The sequence below is a fragment of the Cololabis saira genome, chromosome 6 (assembly GCF_033807715.1).
Source record: "Cololabis saira isolate AMF1-May2022 chromosome 6, fColSai1.1, whole genome shotgun sequence".
Classification (NCBI taxonomy): domain Eukaryota; kingdom Metazoa; phylum Chordata; class Actinopteri; order Beloniformes; family Belonidae; genus Cololabis; species Cololabis saira.
Window position 1 is genome coordinate 9,780,477 of NC_084592.1, and position 24,147 is coordinate 9,804,623.

The 24,147-nt window shown below is 41.4% G+C and overlaps 1 protein-coding gene across 1 annotated transcript; it reads right to left on the reverse strand.

Moving 5' to 3' along the window:
- Window positions 1-378: 378 nt before the first annotated feature.
- f5 (coagulation factor V) lies at window positions 379-23,797 on the reverse strand. Its single transcript, XM_061723237.1, has 25 exons — window positions 23,437-23,797; window positions 23,070-23,152; window positions 21,634-21,756; window positions 20,401-20,613; window positions 19,445-19,606; window positions 15,366-15,587; window positions 15,122-15,287; window positions 14,835-15,015; window positions 14,531-14,627; window positions 14,234-14,439; window positions 12,690-12,837; window positions 11,334-11,546; window positions 9,263-11,234; window positions 8,974-9,142; window positions 7,409-7,645; window positions 5,722-5,938; window positions 5,348-5,527; window positions 5,136-5,252; window positions 4,986-5,057; window positions 4,782-4,867; window positions 4,536-4,691; window positions 4,301-4,445; window positions 3,319-3,470; window positions 2,046-2,228; window positions 379-1,944 (listed from the first exon to the last, which is right to left on the reverse strand). Exons 1-25 carry the CDS (start codon window positions 23,595-23,597, stop codon window positions 1,798-1,800), a joined length of 5,808 nt encoding a protein of 1,935 aa, XP_061579221.1. The 5' UTR covers window positions 23,598-23,797; the 3' UTR covers window positions 379-1,797.
- Between the last annotated feature and the right edge of the window lie 350 nt (window positions 23,798-24,147).

Below are 24,147 nucleotides of genomic sequence, written 5' to 3' on the forward strand. Positions count from 1 at the left end.
CAATGTCACCTTTGTGATTCTTAATATAATGACAATATGTCCACAATAGAATTATTCAGAGATGATCAGCTGCTTCTCATCAAAGCCGGTTGTCAAGTAAAGTTGTCCATGTGTTGATGATGAACCTAGACAGATCTGCAGCAGGCCGTGAGCCCACTTCAAGGAGATCAGCAGAGGGATAAACATAAGACGTGTTTGCAGCTGCGTGCGACCGCTGAGTCCGGGAGGCCTGAGATGCCGCAGAAGGACGGACTTGGCCTCAGCAGAGGTGATTAAAGTGACACCTCAGACAGCGTGGGAAGCAATCGTTTTCTGACTCGTGCTTGGGAATCCATTCAGTTCTGTTAGTAGACGTCATTTAGGTTTACACGGGATAAAAAGGATGGAAAAATCACATTTATTTAAAAATAAATTACATAATCTCTACTTACATATTTACATCGATTAGGTTTTCATTTTTTATGGCACTTAAGAAAGAGGTAAAGAGTATATTTACTGTGCTATATGTCATTTAACAAACTATATTTGTAATAGAAAAAACTTTCCACTTTCATGTTTAACTTGAAAGCAACAGGCAAATCTATGATACAGTATAAGATTGTATGGAAGAAGAAACAACAAGGTTATTTATTTCCTCTCCCTCAAAATTTTGAGAGTAAAATCAGCTTTTTGAGAGTAATTTTGAAATTTTGAAATCCATAACATCAGCATGTTGGGAATAAAGTTGATACTTAAAAATAGAGTCAACTTCTCAAGGATGAAGTTGAAATGCTATTTCAAAAAGTTCATTCAAATCAATATTAAAGGCAGGGTAAGCTATTTCTAGATGATGCCACATCAAACGTGGAGAGCTAGATTCTAATTCCAGCACTTCATGAGAAGATGCAAGCCATTGTGAATGTGAGCACGAACCCTCAGCCTGTCTCTGATTAGCTGAATGTCTGTTATGATTTAGGGGGCAGGCCTCCCCAGACTAATTACTTATTTATAATCATGAGATGGACAGCTAGTGCACGAGATATGAAGAGATATTCACTGAATGTGAAAAAGGTGTTCTGGTAGAATCATGCAGAATCACTTACCCTACCTTTAATTTAAGGATTTATATCTTTAATAGATTTTAAACCAGCTATCAGTTAAAGCAGCACAAAGGCATCTCCTAGTTGCCTAGGATTTTCAGTGTAGCTCTGTGAGGTGGTTTCATCATTACTGATGTGTGACGATGAATATACTGCTGTCACAAGGGACCCCCGATGGGAATCCAAGGTTACTTTGGCTGGTTTCTTCAATAGCTAGATAATGGTTGCAAAAAGTAAGCAAACAGCGCTTCAAATGAAAGTGAAACTGATATTTTCACATTGAAATGGACAATCTGCTGCTTAAAGGAACAGTTGCACCATTTCATTTTTAATCCCATGGATGTTCACATGCAGCGCTTCTGCAAACTAGAATAGCTACAGAAGAACAGTTTAATTCAGCATTTCAACTCCCTTCTTGAAATGCTGTCCGACTTCAACTTCGCTATCAACATTTTTGATTTTACTCTCAACAATATGACTTATTTCTTGAAGTGGAAACTAATAAAAAAGATCTTACTTCTATTATTTATTTTTCCAAGAGTGAGCAAAATATTCCTTGATCCAAATCTGGCTAAAATTAGATATATAAAATGTCTTATTACTCAGTTTCAGTGTGTAATATAGTCAATACTGTGTATATGTGGTTGTGCTTATGTCTGGACCGACATGTGCGTCATGAGTTTATACTGTATGTTATCATATGAAGCTTAATTATCCGTCACTCGTAGTCACAGCCCAGTAGCTCTATTCTCATGGTGATGGAGCCCATCCATTTATGGGGGATGATTCGAATGAAGCGAGAGAAGATAGGAGGGTAAATGTAGTTCTTCACGTGGTCATTGTTGTTCGTGTTTCCAGCGAATATCTGCATTTGATGAGAGAGCGAAAGAAAATGTTTTGAAAGCACTTCTGTAAAATCAAAATCTCAGTGATGCAGTTCTCTTAGGAGATTCTGATGCAGTTTACCTTGACAGGTTGGTCTTCATCATCCGTGTATCGGGTCCAGTGTATGCCGTTGTCACTGTACTGCAGAAAGTAGGCGTCCACGTACTGCTCCTTCCCCATAGTCTTGGCTCCCTGCGTTACGATACCCGTGATCTTCTTTACATGGGGCAGCTCGACCTGGAGCCACTGTCGCATGTCATTGTACTAAAAACAAAACGACATGGTGGAAATATATTCAGTTTACATACTTTGAAGGGTTTTTCTTGTGCTGAGCGTGGGAAATTAATTAGTTCTGGTGATATAAACAGTACTCGAGTTGAGGGGGGATGAGGTGGGATGGCATTCCCCCTGAAATAAAAACGGTCAAAATCATCCCCCCCTGAAATAAAAACGGTCAAAATCATCCCCCATGAAATAAAAACGGTCAAAATCATCCCCCCTGAAATAAAAACGGTCAAAATCATCCCCCCCTGAAATAAAAACGGTCAAAATCATCCCCCCTGTAAAACTGCCATCCCCCCTTTCCATCCCTTATGTCATTTCATTAATGAATGTGGTTTTACTGCTATTTCAACATTTAGAGTCATCACCAGAAAAATAACTTATTTGACAATTTTCACCTGTTTCAAGTAAATTTTCACTTGAAATAAATAGGAAAAATCTGCCAATGGGACAAGATTTATCTTCTCATTATAAGCAATAAAATCTTGTTCCACTGGCAGATTTTTCTACTTATTTTAAGTGAAAATCTACTTGAAACAGGTGAAAATTGTTGTTTTTTCCAGTGTTGAGTCTTGTTTTAAGTGTAATGAGATTTTTTTACTAAAATGAGACATTTTAACTAGAAATAAGACAAATATTCTTGTTAAGATTTTGAGTTTTTGCAGTGATCCATTTTACTTATCCTGTGAAGGACAGAGTCATATTGATAAGTTCAGAAAAGTGTTTTTTATTGTTGTGTTTTGATGTATTTGATGTAAGCCCAGTGGATATTTAAAGCTTACAGAAGGCTGCATTTAACTGCTGCTATGTCATTCCTGCAGTATTTCTGCAGGTATTTTAGTCAGTGCTATTATTTGTAATATATTATATTATTTGTAATCAGCACAAATGATCTGTCCCCATATGATAAAATCCACCATCCCCCCTGATTTCTTTTTTTACAACTCGAGTACTGGATATAAACATCAGACATTTGAGGACTCAAATGCTCACTATTAATCAGAATTCTTTTTTCCATTTCACATTTCTATTTGTTCTATTTATTTCTTATTGGTTTTGTTGGGATGGCTACCTTAGCACTCCATGCATTGACAGTGCCCTGTCTGTTGAGGCGAGCGAGTGAAGGTTTCCAGGGTCCGCCGAACCAGCTGGAGGCCACGGAGCTGGCTGTGATTTTATCGTCCGCTATCAGTCCGCTCTCCATCCCCAGAGGCACAGAGCAACCTGAGGCGATGGATCAGGAGTGATACGTATACAGGAAGAAAACAGACACACAATGGCAGAAATGTCAGCGCATGCAGGGCCTGTGGTTTTTCAACAGACTTCATTTCTGAATCCTGATCCACCAGGAGAATGTACGCACAGTGCTAAATCTGATACAGGTTATTTAGCAAGAATGTGATAAATATGTGATTACATTTTCACTGAATGCACATTACTTGTCTACAAAGATTTTTTTCAAGGAACTAAAAAACAAAGAATACTGAGACTACAAAAATGTTCTCCATATATCTCTCAGGAATGTTAATTGTACAAGCTGGTAATTACTAGATTCTCTCAAAAACCCTCCAAAACTCCCTGTTTCTCAGGGAAATACCCATTCCTTTAGTGCAGGTTTATTTATTTTTTTGAAGTTCACTTTCATTTAAGTTTCACGTATATGCCGGTACGGTACAATACCACATGTGGGAAGAAGTACACACTAATTAAATGCCACCCCTTCTCCCAGAGTATATATCATATCTAAATACTCAAATGCTTCTTTGTTATCAGTCCTGCAATGGAAATATAATAAAAAAACCAATGTTGATTCGGCACAAATCATATGCACAATTAAAATATTCGAAAAGATATTTACAAATATCAACCACACATTACTCGTGAAACACCGGATAAAAGAAAACCATATCTTTGAACCACTTTTTGCCCCAGACGTCTTCACAGTACCAGTGAGCAGTAATTAAAAGAAATATGCACACAGACCCACAAACTAATGTTTCTCTGACTTATGTCCTGGATTTCCAGCCACACACACTGGCACAGCGACACCTTACCGTCAAGTTCACAGCCGTACAACTCCATGCGGACTGTGGCCTTGTTGTACCAGGTGATGGGGTGGAATCTGATGAACCGTCCAATCATGGGAGGAAAGAAGGTGTTCGTCCTTGTCTGGTAGGCCTCCTGGTTTCCGGGGAATATCTGCTCAAACAAGGACAAATGGGGTCAAACGGATAAAGAAGTGACAGTGCACTTGTTTATTTTGCAATAAGGTGATTAAACTCCCCCAACCTTCCAGTATTCCTTGCTGTTGCCTTTATATAATGTCCATTTTCGCCGGTCGTTGCTGTACGATATTGAAAACTGTTCCACAAACTGGGACTGGAACATCTCTTTGGCTCCTTGAGTTGCCACCTGACTGATCACAACCGGCCGCTCGAAGTCCACCTGCGCACAAGTTGGAAAACAGGAGGCATATTACTATCCAGAGTATGAGCGCGATTATGGAAAATCTGTTGCTCGAAATAAACCCCATACCTGAATCCAGCTGTGGCTCTCATCCATGCTCCAGGCGTTATATTTACCATAATTGTTCAGCCTTGCAAGATGAGGCTGCCAGTATCCTTCAAAGATGGTCAAATATTCTTTATCATCTTTAAAGTTCACTTATGCAGTTCAACTTCATTAAATCAACAAGCAGTTGAGATTGTGTTGGGATCAAAAAGAGATGAGTGTGGGTACCTCTAGTACTGCTGGCTGTGATCTGGTTGTCTTTGACACTGCCTGACTCGAGACCCAGTGGACGGTAGCAGTCTAGGAAACACACAATTATTTCAGTGTTAACAAACAACATTTAAGGGTAGCAGATCAGTGCTTTTTAATTCCATGCACCTTTATCTAGAACCAGAAAGAGGGTCTGCATCCCCTTCTCTTGGTTTAAGCCAACTTCGGTCTCCAGCTGCCAAAGGCCGGGTTTGGACGGGTACATCTCCAGTGATGCAAAGTTCCCTGCAGGGACAGAAATCCATCAGAAACATCTTGTTTCTGCATGGACAGGGAAAATATCTGCATTACAGCGTTTCAAATATTCCCATGCTTCTCACCAGGCAGCAGAGGATAGACAGCCTGTCTGTAGCTTTTGGTCGTCTTGTGAATGAACGTCTGTCCGTGGAAGTGAACGCTGTGAAAGTCGTTGGGGGCACCCATGTTGATCAAGTGCCAGCACACGAGCTGGTTGGTGTACATCCTCAGGCCCTTAAGGCTGTAAACAATCCCATTGATGGCTACAGACACAGACAAAAACGTGTTTGTGGCAGTTTTGGAGACGAGAGAGTCACCAACAGTGTATCTACTTCTGTTTAAATTAACATCTTAAATGCCTCTCGTTTATCACACACACCCCCCCCCAAAAAAAAATAAATAAATATATGGATGGAAGCATTTTAAATCGGCACTTTAAAAGGATTTATAATATTACTGTGGAACTTGAGCTTCTCCTTGTGGTTGGCATCCAGGATTCTTTTGCGGCTCTTCCTTTGCATCAACTCGCGGTTTCTCTCGTAGTACCAGCTCTGTGACTCATCGAAGGTCATGAAAAGCAGCATGAACTCCCTCATATCTGTTAACGTTTCGTTCAGGGCGCCAGGTCGACAAACCAGCAAAGGTCCAATTAAGCCAGAGTTAATATCCTTTTCCTAATAGGGATATAAATCAACATATACATTAAAACGCAGAAGAACAGACTTTTCATGGTTAATTCAGATTACTTTTTTTTGTGCTGGTACTGAAGTCACCACCAACTCAAAGACACTTTGTTTGGGGGCAACAAGGACTGAAAATGTGCCGTTTACATCACAAATCCAAGGTTAGAGCAGAATTATCCTCCTATCTCACTTTTTTTACTTTTTGTTGTACTTCACAAGTGGAGAGTCAAAACTTTTGCTCTCGCTTTAGACTAAAGTTTTATAAAAACACAAGGACATGTGATTCACCAGGCAGTACAGAACCCACTATTAGAAACAAATAAAGTGAAGCACTGGACTTTTAAATATGTGACAGAGGAATTATAATGCAACGTTATCGTGTCTACCAGCTGGCTGGCTGTTCCATTGCTTCATCACTCCTGTCTTTGATGCCGTATTTACCAACTCGGGCCAGTTCAGCGCATTACTCATGGCGAGACTTCGCCTGAGAGAGGGATTAGTAGCAACTGTCCTCGGTTTAACTGCAGATGAGGGAAAGTACTTGGAAATTAAATTACAAGTACTAAGGGTGCGTCCCAATACTCCCCCTCGCCCTCATTTTGATCCCTCCCCCTAAATTTTGTGCGTTCCCGTGAAGGTAGTGGTGTCCCAATTCCTCTTTTCACCTAGGGGGAGGGGGCATAACGAGAGCTAGGGGCTGAGAATAGCCCCTTCACATCGAGTGATTTCAGATGTTGACTTCGCGAGCGAGGGGTTATAAAAATTTCCCAGAATGCTTTTCGTCCTCATTTGCGGACTGAATCCAAAAAAAACAACATGGCGGACATTTTTTTATTTTTTGGTGAATAAAATCAATATTTTGAGTTAGTTTCTGCATAAAAATGCGTTTTGATTACATTTCTAGCGAGAAATATATATTTTACTTTCATAATATTCACTCAGTGAATGTACATAATCCCTTTTTTGTCCGTTGTTCGCGAAGAATCGCGCCGGAGTAAAGGCTGTTAGGTTACGCTGTAGGCTAAGTAACCTACGCCGAAGGCTAAGTAACCTACGCCGTAGGCTAAGTAACCTACGCCGTAGGCTACATAACGTAGGGTGAGAATTGGGACAGGCACCTGGGCCAAGTGCCCTAGATTTCAAGTGCCCTAAAATCTCCCCCTTCTTTTTTAGGGGGTAGGGAAGAAAAGAAGGGCGAGTGAAGAAAAGTAAGAGGAGTATTGAGATTGGGCCTAAAACTGGCTATTATGAGTTCAGCAAATGCTGTCGCTTATGAAAAAAAAAGCACAATATGTGTCTTTTACATTGAGGTTTGTGTTATGGTCGTCTCTGTGCCCTGACCTTTTTTGTAAATATCTCGTTGTATTTTGAAATATATATTGACTTGTATTTGAGACTACAGTTGTTTACAGAAAGCATGCATATTTATTTGATTATTATCTACAGTTGTCTTGTACTCACAGGGTTAACGCCTGAGTAGTAGGCCCAGGTTCGACAGGGACACTCTCCTGATTCTGGCCCAACTGAAGGGCCGACTTTCCACAAATACGTGAAGGTAGTATTGGGTTGAACCTCGTTGTCGTACTTGAACCAGTACGTGGAGTCGTCCTCGTAGGACAGGCCCTCCGTCTGCTTCGTGTAGGTAATCCCGTTAGGATGTATGGAGTATGGACGGTTGGCATTGTTCTTAAACACCACCTGCGAGGCAGAAAAACAACATGTTCTTGAGGGTCGTTATTGAAAGGTCAGTCTGCTCATTTAGATGTCAAGAGGAAAAACAAAAGCATGGTTTGATCCAACCATAATCAAACTGTGGATGTAATAAGGAAGACACTGACACAATAATGTTTGGGTTAAAGTTACTGTTGCGGTTAAGAGAGCAATATGACATTGTTTTCAAAATACATGAAGCTAAAGAAGACACTTTTTAAAAATGTCTTATTGAAACAAAAGGGGGGAAAAAGTTTATGTTGAAGCCCATCCTGCAAAGGACATCCAGTTCTGGGCCATTCTAGGAGGTTAAGACTGAGAATGGTGAGTGTTTTATGCACAAGATGATCGTAGAGAGGGAACAGCAGAATGGATACGTTTGTCAAATGAGAGTCTAATTTGCTTTTCCTTTTAGATCATGGTACCCTTCAAGCAACCCCAGAGCTCTTGCAGAGATGGATTTTTGTCTTCGATCTTTACTAACTGTCCCTAGCAACTATAATTTTTTACATAAATTACATAAAGCTACTACGGAGCCCCTCTGGTGACATTTGAAAAAAATAAAATAATGCGTTGCCACGCATTAATAACTCGTGGCCACGAGTTAAAATCTCGTCGCCACAAGATAATCAATGCGTGGCCACGCATTATGTATCTCGTGCCCACGCATTATTTTACTCGTGGATGGCATTATAACCTACTGTCTGGACTTCGTGGATGCAACTTCCTTGGTGGGATGGTTATTCATCATTAATAACGGTAATTATAGTCTATTTATATTAAAGAGCAACAGTATTGTCATGGCAAGTGTAGTAATAACATGTGACATTTGAAAAAAATTAAATAATGCGTGGCCACGCATTAATAACTCGTGGCCACGCATTGATTATCTCGTGGCCACGCATTATTTTATTTTTTTCAAATGTCACCAGAGGGGCTCCGTAAGCTACAAAAGACCCGTTGCTATTTTTTTAATGTGTTTTGGTTTGGGGGCATCAGCTATTTGAATGCTGCAAATCCAAAGTGCAGTTTATGCTTTGTGGACCTAACGATTGTTGGGGAAACAGTTTGGGAAGTAAGTCTTTACAAACGTTTACCTTTGTAATAATGACTGTAAACAAACCATAGATCAACAAGGCTAGGTAAGAGCTGGCGAGAGCGGCAGCTTGCCGTAGTATGGCTATTTAAAGGACCAAAGTTTTGATAGAACATTTGCATCCCAATGCAAAATAAATCGATAAACAAAGCTGTCAAACATAAAAAAAAAGAAACATGACAATCCTTTTTGGTGAACTGGATGATGCCAGCTGTCTTACCATGATACTTTGTCCAACCTCTGCCTTGATGACGGGTCCCAGTAGGCCCAGATGCTCATAAAGCTCCCCGCGGATGTCAGGAGTGCTGAAGCTACTATCAAGGTAACCTCGGAAAACCACCTTGGTGAATTTAGTTTCCCGGGTGTTGAATTGATCTTTGTCTTGCCTCCTGTGCCAATATAAAGATATTACTTTAGCTTCACGGTTGTTCTTGCAGTGAATATGTTTTCAGTCTTCAAAATAGCTTGTTGTTGTAGAAATGTTCATTGTGTGCTTTTATATAGCTTACCTCTGCCCGTAACCACCGTAGTCCCATTCAATTTCCTCTGCAGCGATAAAATAAGTCTTGACATTTGAGCCTGACAACTTTAAGTAGTACCTGGCGGTTTCATCCAGGTTGAGGTTCTTCATGTCTTCCAGACCACTGTAGGGATCTTTGTACATCACATACTCATACTCATCCTGATTCACGTCTTCATTCACGTCACCTATCTCTAGATGATCTGGCTCCTCTCCAGGAACATACAGCTGGTAGTCACTGAAATCAGGCCTGGGCACGCCAATGACCACAGGCATGTTAATCAGGTTCTCCTCATCAGAGACGGGTTGGGGCACCTGGGGCCGGGCCCCACGAGGCGTCATCCCCGGCTTAAATCCACGAGGGGAGAACGGTAAACCGCTCCTGGCCAGAGGCTTGTATTCCTTCCTCTTCCTTGTTTTCATCCCTTGACCTTTCTGGGGTCTCTGTCGGAGGGTGACTTTCTTTCTTGGATTCTTTGGAGGTGGCATTGTTTGAAGGGTCCCCTCTGTGAAGTATTTCTTGATGTTGTTAGGAATATCCTGCGGTACCATGGAGTGAGCTCCATCATATGTCCAGTTGTGGCCTTGTGGTGTGAAAGAGGAGGTTTTAATAACCGCAGTGCTGTTTTCTTTGAGGTAGATATGGACTTCTTCACTACTGTCTGAGGCACGTAGCTCATAAGAACTCAGGTCATCACCAGCGAGGGGCCGATTAGTTGGAGCCATAATCTCCCTGGACAAACTTCCCGAGGCAGATGTGTCGGTCATCCCACCAGGAGGAGCTGTGACATTTTGCAAAGGATCTGTTTTGAACGAGTGTTTAAGGATGGAATTAGCCAGAAGAGTCCAAATGTCAGAGGCATTTCTGTGAAGTCCGTGCTCCGGCTGTGCGGAGGAGATATCGTTGTCCGTGTTCTGCGACGCTAAGTCAAAAAGGGTCATGTTGCCTCCTTCACTTCTGCTTTGGTTAAACTCATCCACACCAAGAGCTGCAGGGGACACTGTAAGGTTTCCTTCAGCTCCTGACACGTCAACACGCTCTATTGTCGTGTTACTCTCACTTTGTGAAAGAGTGACATTAGATACTTCACCGCTTTGGTCATCGCGAGAGTTGATGCTCAGCTTGTGCTGAAGAACATCGTAAAAGAACACGTCCCCTCGAGTGAGTCGCTCCTCAGAATCATGAGACACGGTTACATCCACAGAGGCCTGGCTATCACCAGGCAGCGTTGCGTTCGTTGTTTCGTTTCCTGACATGGAAGTCGTATTTCCTGGCAGTCCTACAGTTGGATCGGTAGATTCTTGCACTTCCACTGTTAGATTGGAAGTTTCCTGTGATATTGCTACTGTAAAATTGGTGATATCAGCAGATACATTTCCAACATCTGATGATCCTGTGGCATTGTAAACTGTAGCATTGTTTGTGAGATAAACAGTGACATTGTGAGGACCTGATACAGCCTCCGAAATACTTGCATTCGTAGTTAAACTACCATTCTTGAGTGATACATGTTGACTAAAGACTGACGTGTTCCTTGTTTGATGCAGGGAGGAATTGTCCTGGTTATTTGAAGGAAAGGTTTTCTTCACCGTGTTGTTGACAGTGCGGTTGAGAATCACGTCACCGTCAGGTACATCAATAGCGTCATAATCAAGAAAAGACAGGTCCAGCTTATCCACATTTAAGTCCTTGGACTGGTTTTTCAGAGACCTGAGACCTAACTCGTTTGCAAACATTTCTGTATAAGAATCTACCTCAGTGTTTTTTATTTTAATGTCTTCCTCCTCGTCTTCCTTGTTGATGTCGTCCAACGTTTGCGGCTTCCACAACGTAAATTCACTTTTTGGCATGGTACTTTCATATTCGTATTCGTAGTCGCGATAGCACTCAACGTCTTTGAACTTGATACGCATCCCTTTAGTTGTCTGGTGAGTGTTCATGGAAGCCACGAGCCAGACACCTGGTTCAAGACAGATGCAAAAAATATCATTCACAACAAATCAAAGAGTTGAAACAAAACGAAGTTACTAAAACCGGGGGAATTTTAGTCCTGACTAACCAATGTTGTCCATGAACATGGTGATGGTCTCGCCTGTCATAGGGTACAGGCTGAGGAAGTCTTCTGTCCTCTCGTTCAGCTCAAAGGGGTGGCCGTAGAAAGTAGCTGTCTGGACATAGTCCTGCGCTCCGACACTGGAGACATGCCACGTTACAGACTCACCGTAGCAGAAGCCTAAAATTGGCCCACTCTCAAAGGTATAACCGTTTATTGCTGTTAAAAGAAAAATGTCATGAACATGTTAATAGGTGAAACATAAAGCAGTGAATACATGACATTGTTCATAAATCCAGTGCTCATTTGTCTAATTAAGTGTAATAAAACAAAGTGAACACCATTAGGGCCTACATGATGAAAAAAAATGTAAAGAGCTTTCTCTCATTTATAATAGACTAGTCTAACCGTGCTTATGTTGGACACCTAGGATAAATATCCCAGCATGCCTTTGATGTAAGTATTGCGGTTATCACCAAATTTTCATCTGGCACAGAAAGACTTACGTAGGCTTTCGGTCATATTATAGATGAAAATGATTTAATATGCACTGTTAATAATTAAATGTTTTTAAATAACAAATGGGAAAATCTGTCATGAGCACAGATCAAAGGCAACAAGTAAAATTTGCTTTTGTTTCTAGAAAACTGCAGTATAGTTTCTCTGTTCACTGGGTGGCTGTTGGACGACATTAAATGTAACACAATATGAGCTTTACACAATTCCTGCCATCATTCCTTCCACTTGATATTGGATATCTGACGGACGGAGGACACCTTCTTACAGGACGAGTAGTATTTTAAAAGTGTGCAGCGCTGCAGGCTTTGTGTTAATACTGCATGTGTTGACGTCCATGAAAGTGTACTCCGATTGCAGTGACAGGAGTTAAAAGGGAGTATGATCAACTTTTTAAGGGCCAAAAACTTAACCAGTGGCAAAACACATGTGTTTAAGCTGACTAAGCCTCTGTATAAAAACCGGCTGGGTTTTTTTTCCTTTCTTTCTTTTTGTAGTGTGCTAGTTTGTCCTACTTGTGGGGAGCTAAATACTGACAAAACTCCACTCAAAATCAAAATACCCCAGCACGGATTCAAACCAAAAACTTTGCATCAGTGAGGCAACAGCACTTTTGCATAATGATACATAACACCAAAACAAAAAAACAAAAACAAAAAAAACTAAATATTTTTATCTCACTGCAAATTTTAAAAACAGGGCTTATCTGTGCATATGTTCATTTATTATTTGAAACATTGTCACAATTGAATAATACAGTGTAGATGGTTACAAATACAAAGATTGAGAAACATTTATAGTAGATCCCGTAGAATCAGCATCAGTCTGTTTACAACCAACACTTACTGTGCATGACGTTGGACTTGTAGAAGTTCATGTCCGCCTTGTCGACTTTGGAGTGATCACAATACCGGCGGATGTTTTCATTCAAGTACCAGCTCCTGTTCTCATCAAACACAGAAAATATGGCGTGCTGCTCCTTGTCTGCTCTCAGCTGCAGAAGTGGAAAAATAGAACCGATTTTCTAAAACTTGGAATATGCAACTTAAATATTACAACACTCAATGTTACCACCAAATCTTTTATTTATCATAAATTTTTTACCATCATGAGTTTGCTAATATTTTAACTGTTATGTTCCACAGCGAGACACTAAAACACGACAATCCACTATGTATAAAAAACTGCCGTCAGTTCTGAATAATGAAACCAACAAATATCCCTTAAGGGACAATACCACAATGGACCACCAGGGGTTCTAGAACAAAAACTGTCAGTAAAAGATGGACCAAAAAAAGAAATCACGGGTAGTTGAGAACTTGGAATATGGCCATGGTGATTTGTTTCTTTTTGAACCCTGAAGTGGACAAAAGTATACATATCTGAGAACAAATGTAGATACTTGTTTTTGTAAAGCGTCTAGCTTTCAGCATGAGAACTGGAATGAGAGAAAAGAGCAAGTGACGCCCTAATGACTCAATGATATTTACTGAAAGAAGGTAGCAGTTGTTAAAGTGACACCAAGGTTGTTTTTTAACTGTTATTATATCAATTTTCATTTTATTTGAATGAATATTTGATTATTATATAAGTATTATATAAGTATTGTGAGCTTTTGTGCCAAAACCCACCCAAAGTAACTAACTAATAAGCAACAACAAGAGTAAATCTCAGATTTTCTTGATCCAGCACCTCCAGATATCAGTGATATTAGTCCACTAGGAACTTCCACTCCTTTTCAGTTTATGGACCAAAAGACTCAGATTCAAAAACCATCAACATCTTTCACTAAATTCTTCCTTCGTCAATTTAAGTCCAACTATACTGACTTTCAAGGTCAGTATACAGTACATTTGTGTTTAGGTATTTTGGTCACAAATATGTATTTTTTATAGGATAAAGTTTTGAATATTATTCCAGTCTATGACTATAATCTTTATAGTTTTTAATACCAACCTTTGACATGTAAGAACATACATTTTTCAGATTAAAGGAGCATGAGGCTCCTTTTAAGAAATGAGACTCTCTAGCGCCACCCTTCGCCACGACGGCCGTCGGGGGTACTGCAGCCAACAGTGAAGCCGGCACGGGAGAACGGGGAGAACGTGCATGCGTCATGTGACGTCACATCCGCAGGACAGCGCGGGAAATTCGGCCCCACAATTGCAGCACATTTTGCAGCACACAGCCTGTTCAAGGCAACGGAGAGATACACTAGAGGGCTCATTCTTTTTGGTTTGGAACGCTTCATCTGACATTATTACTAGAAAACTTAAAACGTATACGAATTTTTTTCATAAATCCTGCCTCAATCCTGTCTCATGCTCCTTTAAATGTTGATAGTCGTAGCTGTGTGCAGAGCACGCAGACCAGAGGACAGTTGCATTTACCTGCACGTTCCTGACATTGAGGGACTCGCTCTTGCAGATGAGGATGGGTCCTATCAGTCCGGATGCGATGTCGCGCGGCGTGTCCACTGCGCTGTGGTACATCCGTGTGAGACATCGGGGGTCTGAATCCGAAGGCTGGTCTTCCTCGAGCACTTTCCACACATAGGTATGGGTTTCCCCCGGCTGAACAGCATGGGACTGGTTTCCTGTCAACAACATCCCAAAACATGCCACCGTTACAGTGGAATCATAGCTTGTGTTGACTGGGTTTGCTCCAGCGTTATAAGACATCAGTACCTCCCTCTGGATAGTTGGCTCCTTCCTCTGACTTATCTATGGACAGTCCGTGTGGGTAGATGCTGTAGGGCCTGGAGGCCATGTTCTTGAAGGTGATCTGTAAAAGGACACGATGGTGCATGAGGACACACTGTCAGTTGTTCTTTACTGCCAAATCTCTGAGGTAAAAGTAATGTCCTTCAGCCTGAGGTGACTCTGTTAGCATCTGCAGAAGATCAACTTTAAATAGTTGTTGTTTAACACGTTAAGTCACAACGTTTGGTGACAGGTTTCAGTTTTGGAAAGCCCTTTAATAAAGTCTCACCTTGATGACGTCTCTGATTTGTGCTCTGATTATCGGGCCTAATATACCAAGTTCATTTTTCCTTTGCTTGTCTTCTAACTTTTCAGTGAATGACTCGTTTGTGTACAGCGTGTACACCGCCTTCTTGTACTTCTTCCCAATGCGAGTGGGCGACTGTGTAAGATACTGGAGCTTGAAGTCCCTGTAACAAAAGATTTTCTTTTAATCATTTTGATTAAAGTAAAGTAAACAAAGTAGAAGTTTAAGTAAATCATTAAAAAAAGAAGAAGAGTATATCTGTTGCCCACTTGTCGATGTGTTCCTGCATGTTGGGTGAGTAGTCCCAGACAACTTCCTCTGCAGCTATGTAGTACTTCCATTCGGTGCTATGTCGTTTTTGTGAGGCGGTCAACCTTCTCACGGGTTCCTTAAAGTCTTCACACTTCTTCACATCCACAAAGCCATGCATGCCAGCTGCAAAGATAGGAACGTTTATTCACTGCAAGCTGAGCTCAGGTTTGGTTAATGGGAGAACACAGAGCGAGCGCCGACCTTCCATGTGCTTGAACGTGTGCGAGGAGAGCAGCCAGCGGCCTGGGTGGAGCGCCACCAGGCTGGCGGTGGCCGTGGAGCCGCTGATCAGCCCCACCGTGGACACTTTGTGGCCGTCCTGTGTCAGCACCTGCCCATTCATGTGCACGGAAAACAGCTCGGCCTCGGAGCTCATACCGATCAGATGCAGACTCAGGGGCGCATGAGCGCACATGCTGACACCTTGAGGGGGAAAGAGGAAATAGAGAGTTGCACAAATTATGTACAAAGCTAAAAACAACATGCTTCCTAGAAATATCCAATAATTGTTTTTTAACAGAGATGGGGATTATAATTTGAGGGGGGAGAACAATTTAAGACATCTTTGTGTCCACACAACACTAAATGTACCATTTCCATATGTGGAGTGAAGTTTTGGAACAGTTTGGGCGGGGGGCTCAAGCAATGTCCAAGCATGAGCCAGTTCAAACAGCGGTACAAAAATATGGTTTTCACAGGATACAGGGAGAATGAAGGGCTTTGACGATAACCAGCTGTTTCCACACATCATTTACTCAGTTGTTTACTCACATTATTTATTTTCTTTGTTTGTAATATGACACTGAAATCAACTGAGGATAGTAATTTCTGAGAAGGGAGAAGGGGTAGAATTAAATAAGCATAGGCTTCTTTCTACTCCTTTTCGGACATGGTAACATTGTTTTGTTTATTTATCTATATATATTTTTTGTTGTTTTGAGTATTTTGACTTATGTGTTATTTTATGTTTTCCCATGTTCGGATTAAAGCTTTCATCCATCCATCCATTCATTCATTCATTCATTCATTCATTCATTCATTCATTCATTCATTCATTCATTCATTCATTCATTCATTCATTCATTCATTCAGAGTCACTTTCAGCACCTGCACTACGTGCACAGTAATTCATAGCGGTCTGCATCTGTACATTTAAAGCAGCACAATGTAACTTTCAGTTTTTGTTGAGTTTGGCGGCTCCTTTGGACAAAAGCGGTAGTGCTTTACCAGAAAGAACACTACGTTTCCCATGAGCACCAGCGCGTACTGTCCCCGGCGCGTGCATTTGTTTTGATAGTGAATTAAATAAGAAGGGACGGACTTTCAAAACTACCCCCTTACGGTGCAGCAGGGGGACTGGGGTCGTTCGAGGCTGTTGGGTCTTCTTGGTCTTTCTGGGAACTTTTTTGATTGTCAAGGACTCGCAGATATTTTCTCACACTGGACTGATGCTTTAACTCCACATGCCGTTTCAAATTTGAAGTTGAAGAGGCAGACGCTCAGACTGGCTTTCTTCAGCGCAGGTGGACATAATTTGCACAGAAAGGTTAGATTTCTACCGTCGGACTCTTTGGGAAACGATGTGTAAAATTCCCGTGGATAATGATAAGCGGATCATCATCTGACGGCTCGCTGACGCTGCGTCCGCGACGTCTCTCTTCACCTGTCAAGCCTGAATTATGGTTCTGCGTTAAATCGACGGCGTAGCCTACGGCGTAAGGTACGCGGCGCGTTGGTGTAACGTGGAACCATAAATCAGCCTTCATTCGTAAAGACTGCACCAGGCTCGTCGAGTATTTTAAATGTGCGTGCCGCCCGCTGGTGAAATGAGAAGGATTATTCCGTAATAAGTTCTTTATTTGTAAATATGTTGCAATCAGTTCAACGTTCTCACAGAAATGAACGCGTTCATGCACAACACTGAACAATTCTGTCTCTTGTTTTATCCCCATAAATCCCCATCGGTCGGACATCCCTCTTCGTCTTTCATCTCACGCCAGCGAGTGAACGCCGGGCCAATATTCTTGTCCGGGCATTTAGCTTGTTACTCTCACGCTTTCTTTTTTTCGCCTTCTCCGTTCAAACTTTTATTTTCTTGGGATTTTTCGCTGCCATAACAGCTCCGCGTTTAGCTCAACACCAGTTCTCCTGAGCTCTGCGCTCCAAGCCCCACCCATTTTCGTCTCGACTACGAATCGGGAAGGAGGGGGAAGTGACGTATGCCGTAAAGCAGTCAAAGCCGTAAAAATGTGTAGTTTTTTAGTGTAGCAGGGTTCCTACCATGCACCTCAAAGTTACATAGTGCCAGTGAAGGCGATACAGACCCCTCAGACCATGACAGAGGTTCATTAAACCTGTTGGAAGTTGATGTACCATCACAATGACTCTGGAAATATGATATTAAGGTGGAAAAGTTACATAGTGCTGCTTTAAAAGTCTGTTTAAAAACAGCCCAGGCTGACCAAAGTGCTTTACAGGCTGCAATCGAGCTACAGTGGGAAAATCACAGCAATCACACGTGGAAGGCATCCTAACCCAACGCCCAAACCACCTCAGCTGGATCTGTTTGATGTGGAGGAGCAGTGAGGACACTCCTCTCCCCTCCTGGAGGATCAGGCTCCTCTCCCCTGTCACAAGGGCTTTGCTGAGGTATACCCTTTGAAAGTGGCTCATTCGTATCCGTGAACTCATTATTTGATTCACTTCCCACGGCTGATGAACACTCAAGGCTGGAACGTAGACTGACTGATGAATCACGTATGGTTTTTGGTTGAACTGTCTCTACTTTGACTGTTAATATCTTACCCTGTTACACTTAATCGATGAATATTGGAGAAATCAACTCATCCCCAACCTGAAGTGGGCACTCAAACGTTTTCTGACCTGGGACCACGGCCTCAGACTTGGAGGTCCTACCGGTAATCCTCATCCCAGCAGCTTCAGTACCAGAAGCAGCCACAGCTGGGCGGTGTTGGACGTGTCGAGCACAGCCACTAAGCCAGGGCGTGGGGCGTTGTTTACAATTTAGCAGATGTTGGTTTTGTTAGATGGAAGACTTCAGGTTATCATCAGTTATTGTGTTTTACAGCCAATTGGGAAAAGTAGCATGATATGAAGGAGCTGTCCTTCAAAGAAACACTCTAGGCACTTTGTTTTTGCTCTTGTTACGGTTTGCATTCAGCAAATATCTTTTTTTTTTACAATTAGTTTTTTTTCCAATTATCTTGAAAATGGTGTGAAAACTCTTAAATTATTCTAATAATTTATGTCTGTTAATGGTAAATGTCCTTTTCTCCCTTTATCTCCATTTTCTTATAACCCTAGTATCTGTCTGACACCAATGGACAAATAATCGCAAACTCATGAAAATCATTTGTTTGTTTGTTTGTGATTGAGGGTGAAGAAGTTGAAATTGAAATTGTTGAGTCTTATAAATATTTAAGCACTAATATTGACAACAAACTGTCATTTGGAAAAAATTCAGACTCAATATATAAGAAAAGCCAGCAGCGCCTTTTCTGTCTCCGAAAACTTTCTAAATACCAGGTCGATTCTTCCCTGATGTCTATGTTTTATCGTTCTTTCATCAAATCTGTCATCACTTTTTCTTTCATTTGTTGGTTTCAATCCTTGAAGGTCAAAGACAGAAATCTGCTCAATAAGGTTGTCAGTCTAAGCAGTAAAATCATTGGGTCGGCTCAACAAACTTTACAAGAACTTTATAAAAAACAGCTGATCAAGAAGGCAAACTCCATGTTGTCTGATTCTCACATCCCTTACATCAACAGTTTCAGTTTCTACCATCAGTTACTGCTTACACTCCCTTTTGCAAAGACAAACCGATATATCCTTTGTTCCTCCGCTATTGTTCTTTTAAATGCCGGAAGGAAAAGGTAGTGGGTGAAAAAGTCTTCCCTCTCAAGCTTAGGTCTATACTACCATTGTAATTTATTATGTATATTTTATGTATATTTAATATTGTGTGCTTCTCCTGTCGCGGAACTAATCGCCCCCTTGGGGACAAATAAAGTGATTGATTGATTTGTTTTAGTTTTGCCAGCCAGCAGATCCACGCATGCGTCATCTATCCCCCTGCTGGGTGGCAGGGGTTCTGCTGGAGCCTGTCCCAGCTCTCTGGGAGTGAAAGGCAGGGGTAGGAAGCTGCCATGCTGCCCAGCCAACAGATCATTTCCACAAACATTCACTTATTGTGTACAAAAGGATCACACATGCATGTCAAATACAAACACCCTCTTAATTCACTGAATGACACCACTAACCAGGCAGCGAGCCGCGTGTGTATCCGTTGATCGTGTGTTTGAGGTGGTTGTCCAGGGCGTATCCATTTGGACTATACATGCTGTCCTTCTCATCAAAAACGCCGAAGAGGAATACGTGCTCCTCGTGGATGGCGACCTGCTTTCCTGACTCATCCAGACTCCCTGCAAACAACAGAGGTGTCAAAAGTATTCACATTCATTACTCAGGTAGAAGTATAGATACTAGAGTTTAAAAATACTCCTGTAGAAGTTGAAGTATCAATTCAAGTTTTTTACTCAAGTAAAAGTATAAAAGTACTGGTTTCAAAACTACTTAAAGTATAAAAGTAAAAGTAATGTAAGGGGGAAAAAAGCCATTAAGGACAAAAGCCATTGAAAATGAATGCATCTTAGTATAATGCAAATATATTAAAGAACCATATATGTGTACTATTGAGCATTAACATGTGTTTCAGAGAGCAGGAGATATGATGACTAGTTGCCTATAAGTATTGTAATGGTGCAAAAAGTCAAACTTCAGAGGCATGTTATCATTTATCATAACCTTTATTGGAATGTAAGTTTAGTTGCAGGAATCTGAGGGATGTAAGAACAAAACTGGACAAGAACATCTGTGCCACAACCACAACCAAATTCACTCTATCTGGATGGAGCAATTTAACTGGATAGTTTTTTTTTAAAGGCCGAAATGAAATAGAGTAACGAGGCTGTTTTTAAAATGTAAGGAGTAAAAAGTACAGATAATTGCGTGAAAATGTAAGGAGTAAAAGTAAAAAGTCATCTGAAAAATAATTACTCCAGTGAAGTATAGATAACCAAAATTTCTACTTAAGTAAGGTAACAAAGTATTTGTACTTCGTTACTTGACACCTCTGGCAAACAACATCAGAATATGTCACCCCCTCACGTAGAAGCAGCAAGCTTCCTCCATGCACCGACACATGCTAGCTGCTTACCGGGTTTGCAGATGAGCAAAGCGCCGATGAGGCCGGAGTTGTAGTCCTGGACCACGTTTTGGTGAGAGACGTAGGTGTAGGTGAGACAGTTGGGATCGTCTGGCCCTGGGGAAACTTCTGGCGTCACTTCCCAGGAGTAAACATAATCACGCCCCGGGAGCACTAAGTCGTCCTCTTTTTCTTTAAGTGACGTGTTGTCGAAGTAGTTGGCCCCTGTAAAATAACCCAAAAAAAAAAGAATTCAGCGTTTTGGGGAGTCAAATCCTCTGCAGAACAGACTCATGAATGATTAAAGGAGACTTTTTCTGTCAAATGCTGACACAGTTTCCTCAGGTCTCCATTAATCCTCGGCTTCCGCCGGTCTGTGACCTCCTGTAAGATACTGTACAATAAAACAGGTTTCTTTTCGACAGTGTTAGTCCGGCTCTGTTCATGACGGGTGAGTCCAGGTGAGCTGAGCGGCTGACTCTACTCTTCTCTGACTCGTACCTCTTTTGAAATGAGGTACAGCAAATACAGCGAGAAGTGAAGCTGGACAGGGATAAGACATGGGACGGTGGATAATTCGACTCTGATCTGGCTCTGTGATGTCACACTAAACTAGATGACAAGGTTGCGTTATCCCAGTGTTTTTGTAGCTAATAGTAACCTCAGACACCGAATCATTTGTTATCAAGCACAAAAAGTCTGTCTTCTTTTCTTCATATATCCCTTATGAAAACAATACATAGCAGCTAAATGAAAAGCTCCACTCCGACGCAAAGGTCAGTAGAGATTACTGACTAACTAAATAAAAGTAATGAAATTTTACAGAATGATAAGGTCCTAATGAAGTTGAGCTTCCTTCAAGCTTTAATTTCACGTTTCCTCTGCACTTTGACTTGTGCATTAAGTGAAAGTTCAGGAGGGATTAGTCTCAATTTCCTAAATGCATGAATACAGTAAAGTTTATTTCTGCATGTAAGGGCACAGACAGCGATTTCTAAAGGCTCAGGAAAGCCTCCTGCTGGACTTCAGCACCGTCTGCCTCAATAATCTGCCTGTCCTGGTTAATATTTTAGGAGACGACAAACAGAGTTGTTTGTTGTATTGGCTGATGTTGCATAACAGCGTCCGAATGAGCCACATCATGGACGTCCACCATGACCCCAGCAGGCTGACTACGTGTGGCCGCCGTCCTCCGGGTTGTCACATCTGCACGAAGAATGTGCAGCTCGGTTCTCCGACGCTCACCCTCCGACTGTTTCCCGTAAGCCACTCCGTGTGGGTGGATGCTGTACACCCCATTCGCCATGTTTCTGAAAGTCACGACGATCGTCTCTCCCTCCTCCGCCCGCAGCGTGGGTCCCAGCAGACCTGCAGGGAAAGACAGCCGCAGGTTTATTTATTTGGAGTCCACAAAAGTTCAGGGACAAATTCAGACCGCAGTTCAATGAGGCTTAGTCCTTTTTGGTGAGATCTCTGCTAAACCTGAGTGGAAATTATAATTCAAGCACCAACAGTGTACAGGACTGTCTCAGAAAATTAGAATATTGTGATAAAGTCCTTTATTTTCTGTAATGCAAAAATGTCATACATTCTGGATTCATTACAAATGAACTGAAATATTGCAAGCCTTTTATTATTTTAATATTGATGATCATGGCTTACAGCTTAAGAAAACTCAAATATCCTATCTCAAAAAATTAGAATATTCTGGGAATCTTAATCTTAAACTGTAAACCATAATCAGCAATATTAAAATAATAAAAGGCTTGCAATATTTCAGTTGATTTGTAATGAATCCAGAATGTATGACATTTTTGTTTTTTTAATTGCATTACAGAAAATAAAGAACTTCATCACAATATTCTAATTTTCTGAGACAGTCCTGTATTAAATACCCAGTATATTAAGCATTTCCACTAGAGCCTAAAGTTTCCCTCTTGCAGCGCTTTCCTAATAATTAATATATCACATTTATTTCTAAGGAGCATTCCTGGAAAGGACTGTGTACTTTGGCACAACATCTGAGAGACCTGCTGACACATGAGAAGTTGTAAGAGTCAAGGGAAGTTGTTATTAACTATTAAAAAAAAAACCTAAACAAGTCTTTGTGAGAAAATGCACAAACACCTTTCACCCACGGATGAAGTATCTACCAGACAGGCAACACATAAACCAGCAGTCTAAGGCCTACACAGGTTTTGAAATCAGGTCTAATGTCCTAAAACTTAATTTCTTTGTGTCTGAGGCAGCAATGAAAACCAACTGAAACTTAAGTCACGTTCATCTGCTGCATGCAGTCATCATCAGTTAAATAAAAGGATGAAGTCGATGTGCGCTCCAGATGTAAAAAGCAACAATGTCTTTTTCTCATTACTCCAAATGAAACTAAGAAGTCGGGACTCGCAAAATCATGGATTCTTTGGATGGATTAGAACACTGTCTAACGCAGGTCTTGAAAAATGTTAAATGGTTAACATAAAGAATACATCCAATAACCTCTAGCTGGCCACACATCATGACACTTCTTGGGAAACCGAACCTGTTGACGTATAAAGATTGTCTGCAGTCTTTGGTGGGGAGAATGTTGGGAAATAAATGTTTGCGCTGCCAGGAGATAAATGCTTCTTTATAATTAAAAGCAGCCACACAGTGTGATCATTTTAACCATAAGCGACATTTACCCAGCGAAGATGGATGAGTCTTGGCTTGTCGGAAGTCTCTCTCATATTCCCGAAACACCACTTTCTTGTAGGTGGGACCAGACCTGACAAATACACGGAAAAACACAAACATTAATCAGCATGCTGCGCAACTAAACAGACAGTGTGTTGCAACTGATGTACGTGTTTTAATGAGTATCTTTGTCTGAGTAACACTGATGATATCATGTACGAAGAGGCTGCTGGAGAAAACAAGAACAAAACGGTTTACCGACTAGTTAAATATCAGGCTTGTAGCAGGTACTTTAAATTAACTTAAAGTGTTTGAAACAAAACAAACAAATACACAATAAAACAATAATATTTCCATATATTGCAAGCATTCCACCTGTTCTGGTCATCGCCGGAGTAGTTCCAGTTTATCTCCACGGCAGCAACGTAGTAGTGCCTCTCCTTGGGTTGATGCTGGCTCGCTTCGACATTTAGGACTGCCAAAAGACCCAGCACAGGCAGGAGGCGGCAAGCTCCAGCCCAGAAACAGAGCCTCATATCTGGGATCAATCCTCCAGGTGAGACCGGTCTGCTCTGCAACACTGTGAAACTAGGATCTGACGGAGGGATGCGCTCTCTGCTTTCTTTATCTGTCACCAGCACACACACTACCCCACGCGCGTTCAAGTGTTACAGTATGTCCCAGGGCAATGAACTGTGCCTCTGCACATTTTTTTTTCTTCTTTGTAATCCAAACCATATGTGTTTTGCTCTGAGTCATCACTGAGGATGTCTGATTCCCACCCATGTTAAAAAAAAAAAAATGACGTCAAAAACATTTTCTCTCACCTCAGGATTTCCCTGAAACGTCAGTCAATAAAAACCACAACATAACTCACAGCTAAGACAGTACCTCCAGACTTCATGTGCAATAGGCAGAGACAGACCCCCTTAACTTTATTCGTGAGACCAGAAACTTCAAGGTCGGGAATTTCAAATGATCAAAAGGCGCATAAACACAAACAGCAGTCGCACTCCCTTTCCCCACACGTGTGGGAAAGTTGCCCTTTGGTCTGCTTGGGAAAACTATTGAAAAGCTGAGGTGGGG

Coding starts and splice junctions, on each gene's coding strand:
- f5 (XM_061723237.1), bottom strand. CDS start 23,597: ATGAGGCTCTGTTTCTGGGCTGGAGCTTGCCGCCTCCTGCCTGTGCTG. Junction 20,614..21,633: donor TTACGGGAAACAGTCGGAGG/GTGAGCGTCGGA, acceptor GTTATTTTACAG/GGGCCAACTACTTCGACAAC. Junction 11,547..12,689: donor CAAGTCCAACGTCATGCACA/GTAAGTGTTGGT, acceptor TTCTTTTAACAG/CAATAAACGGTTATACCTTT.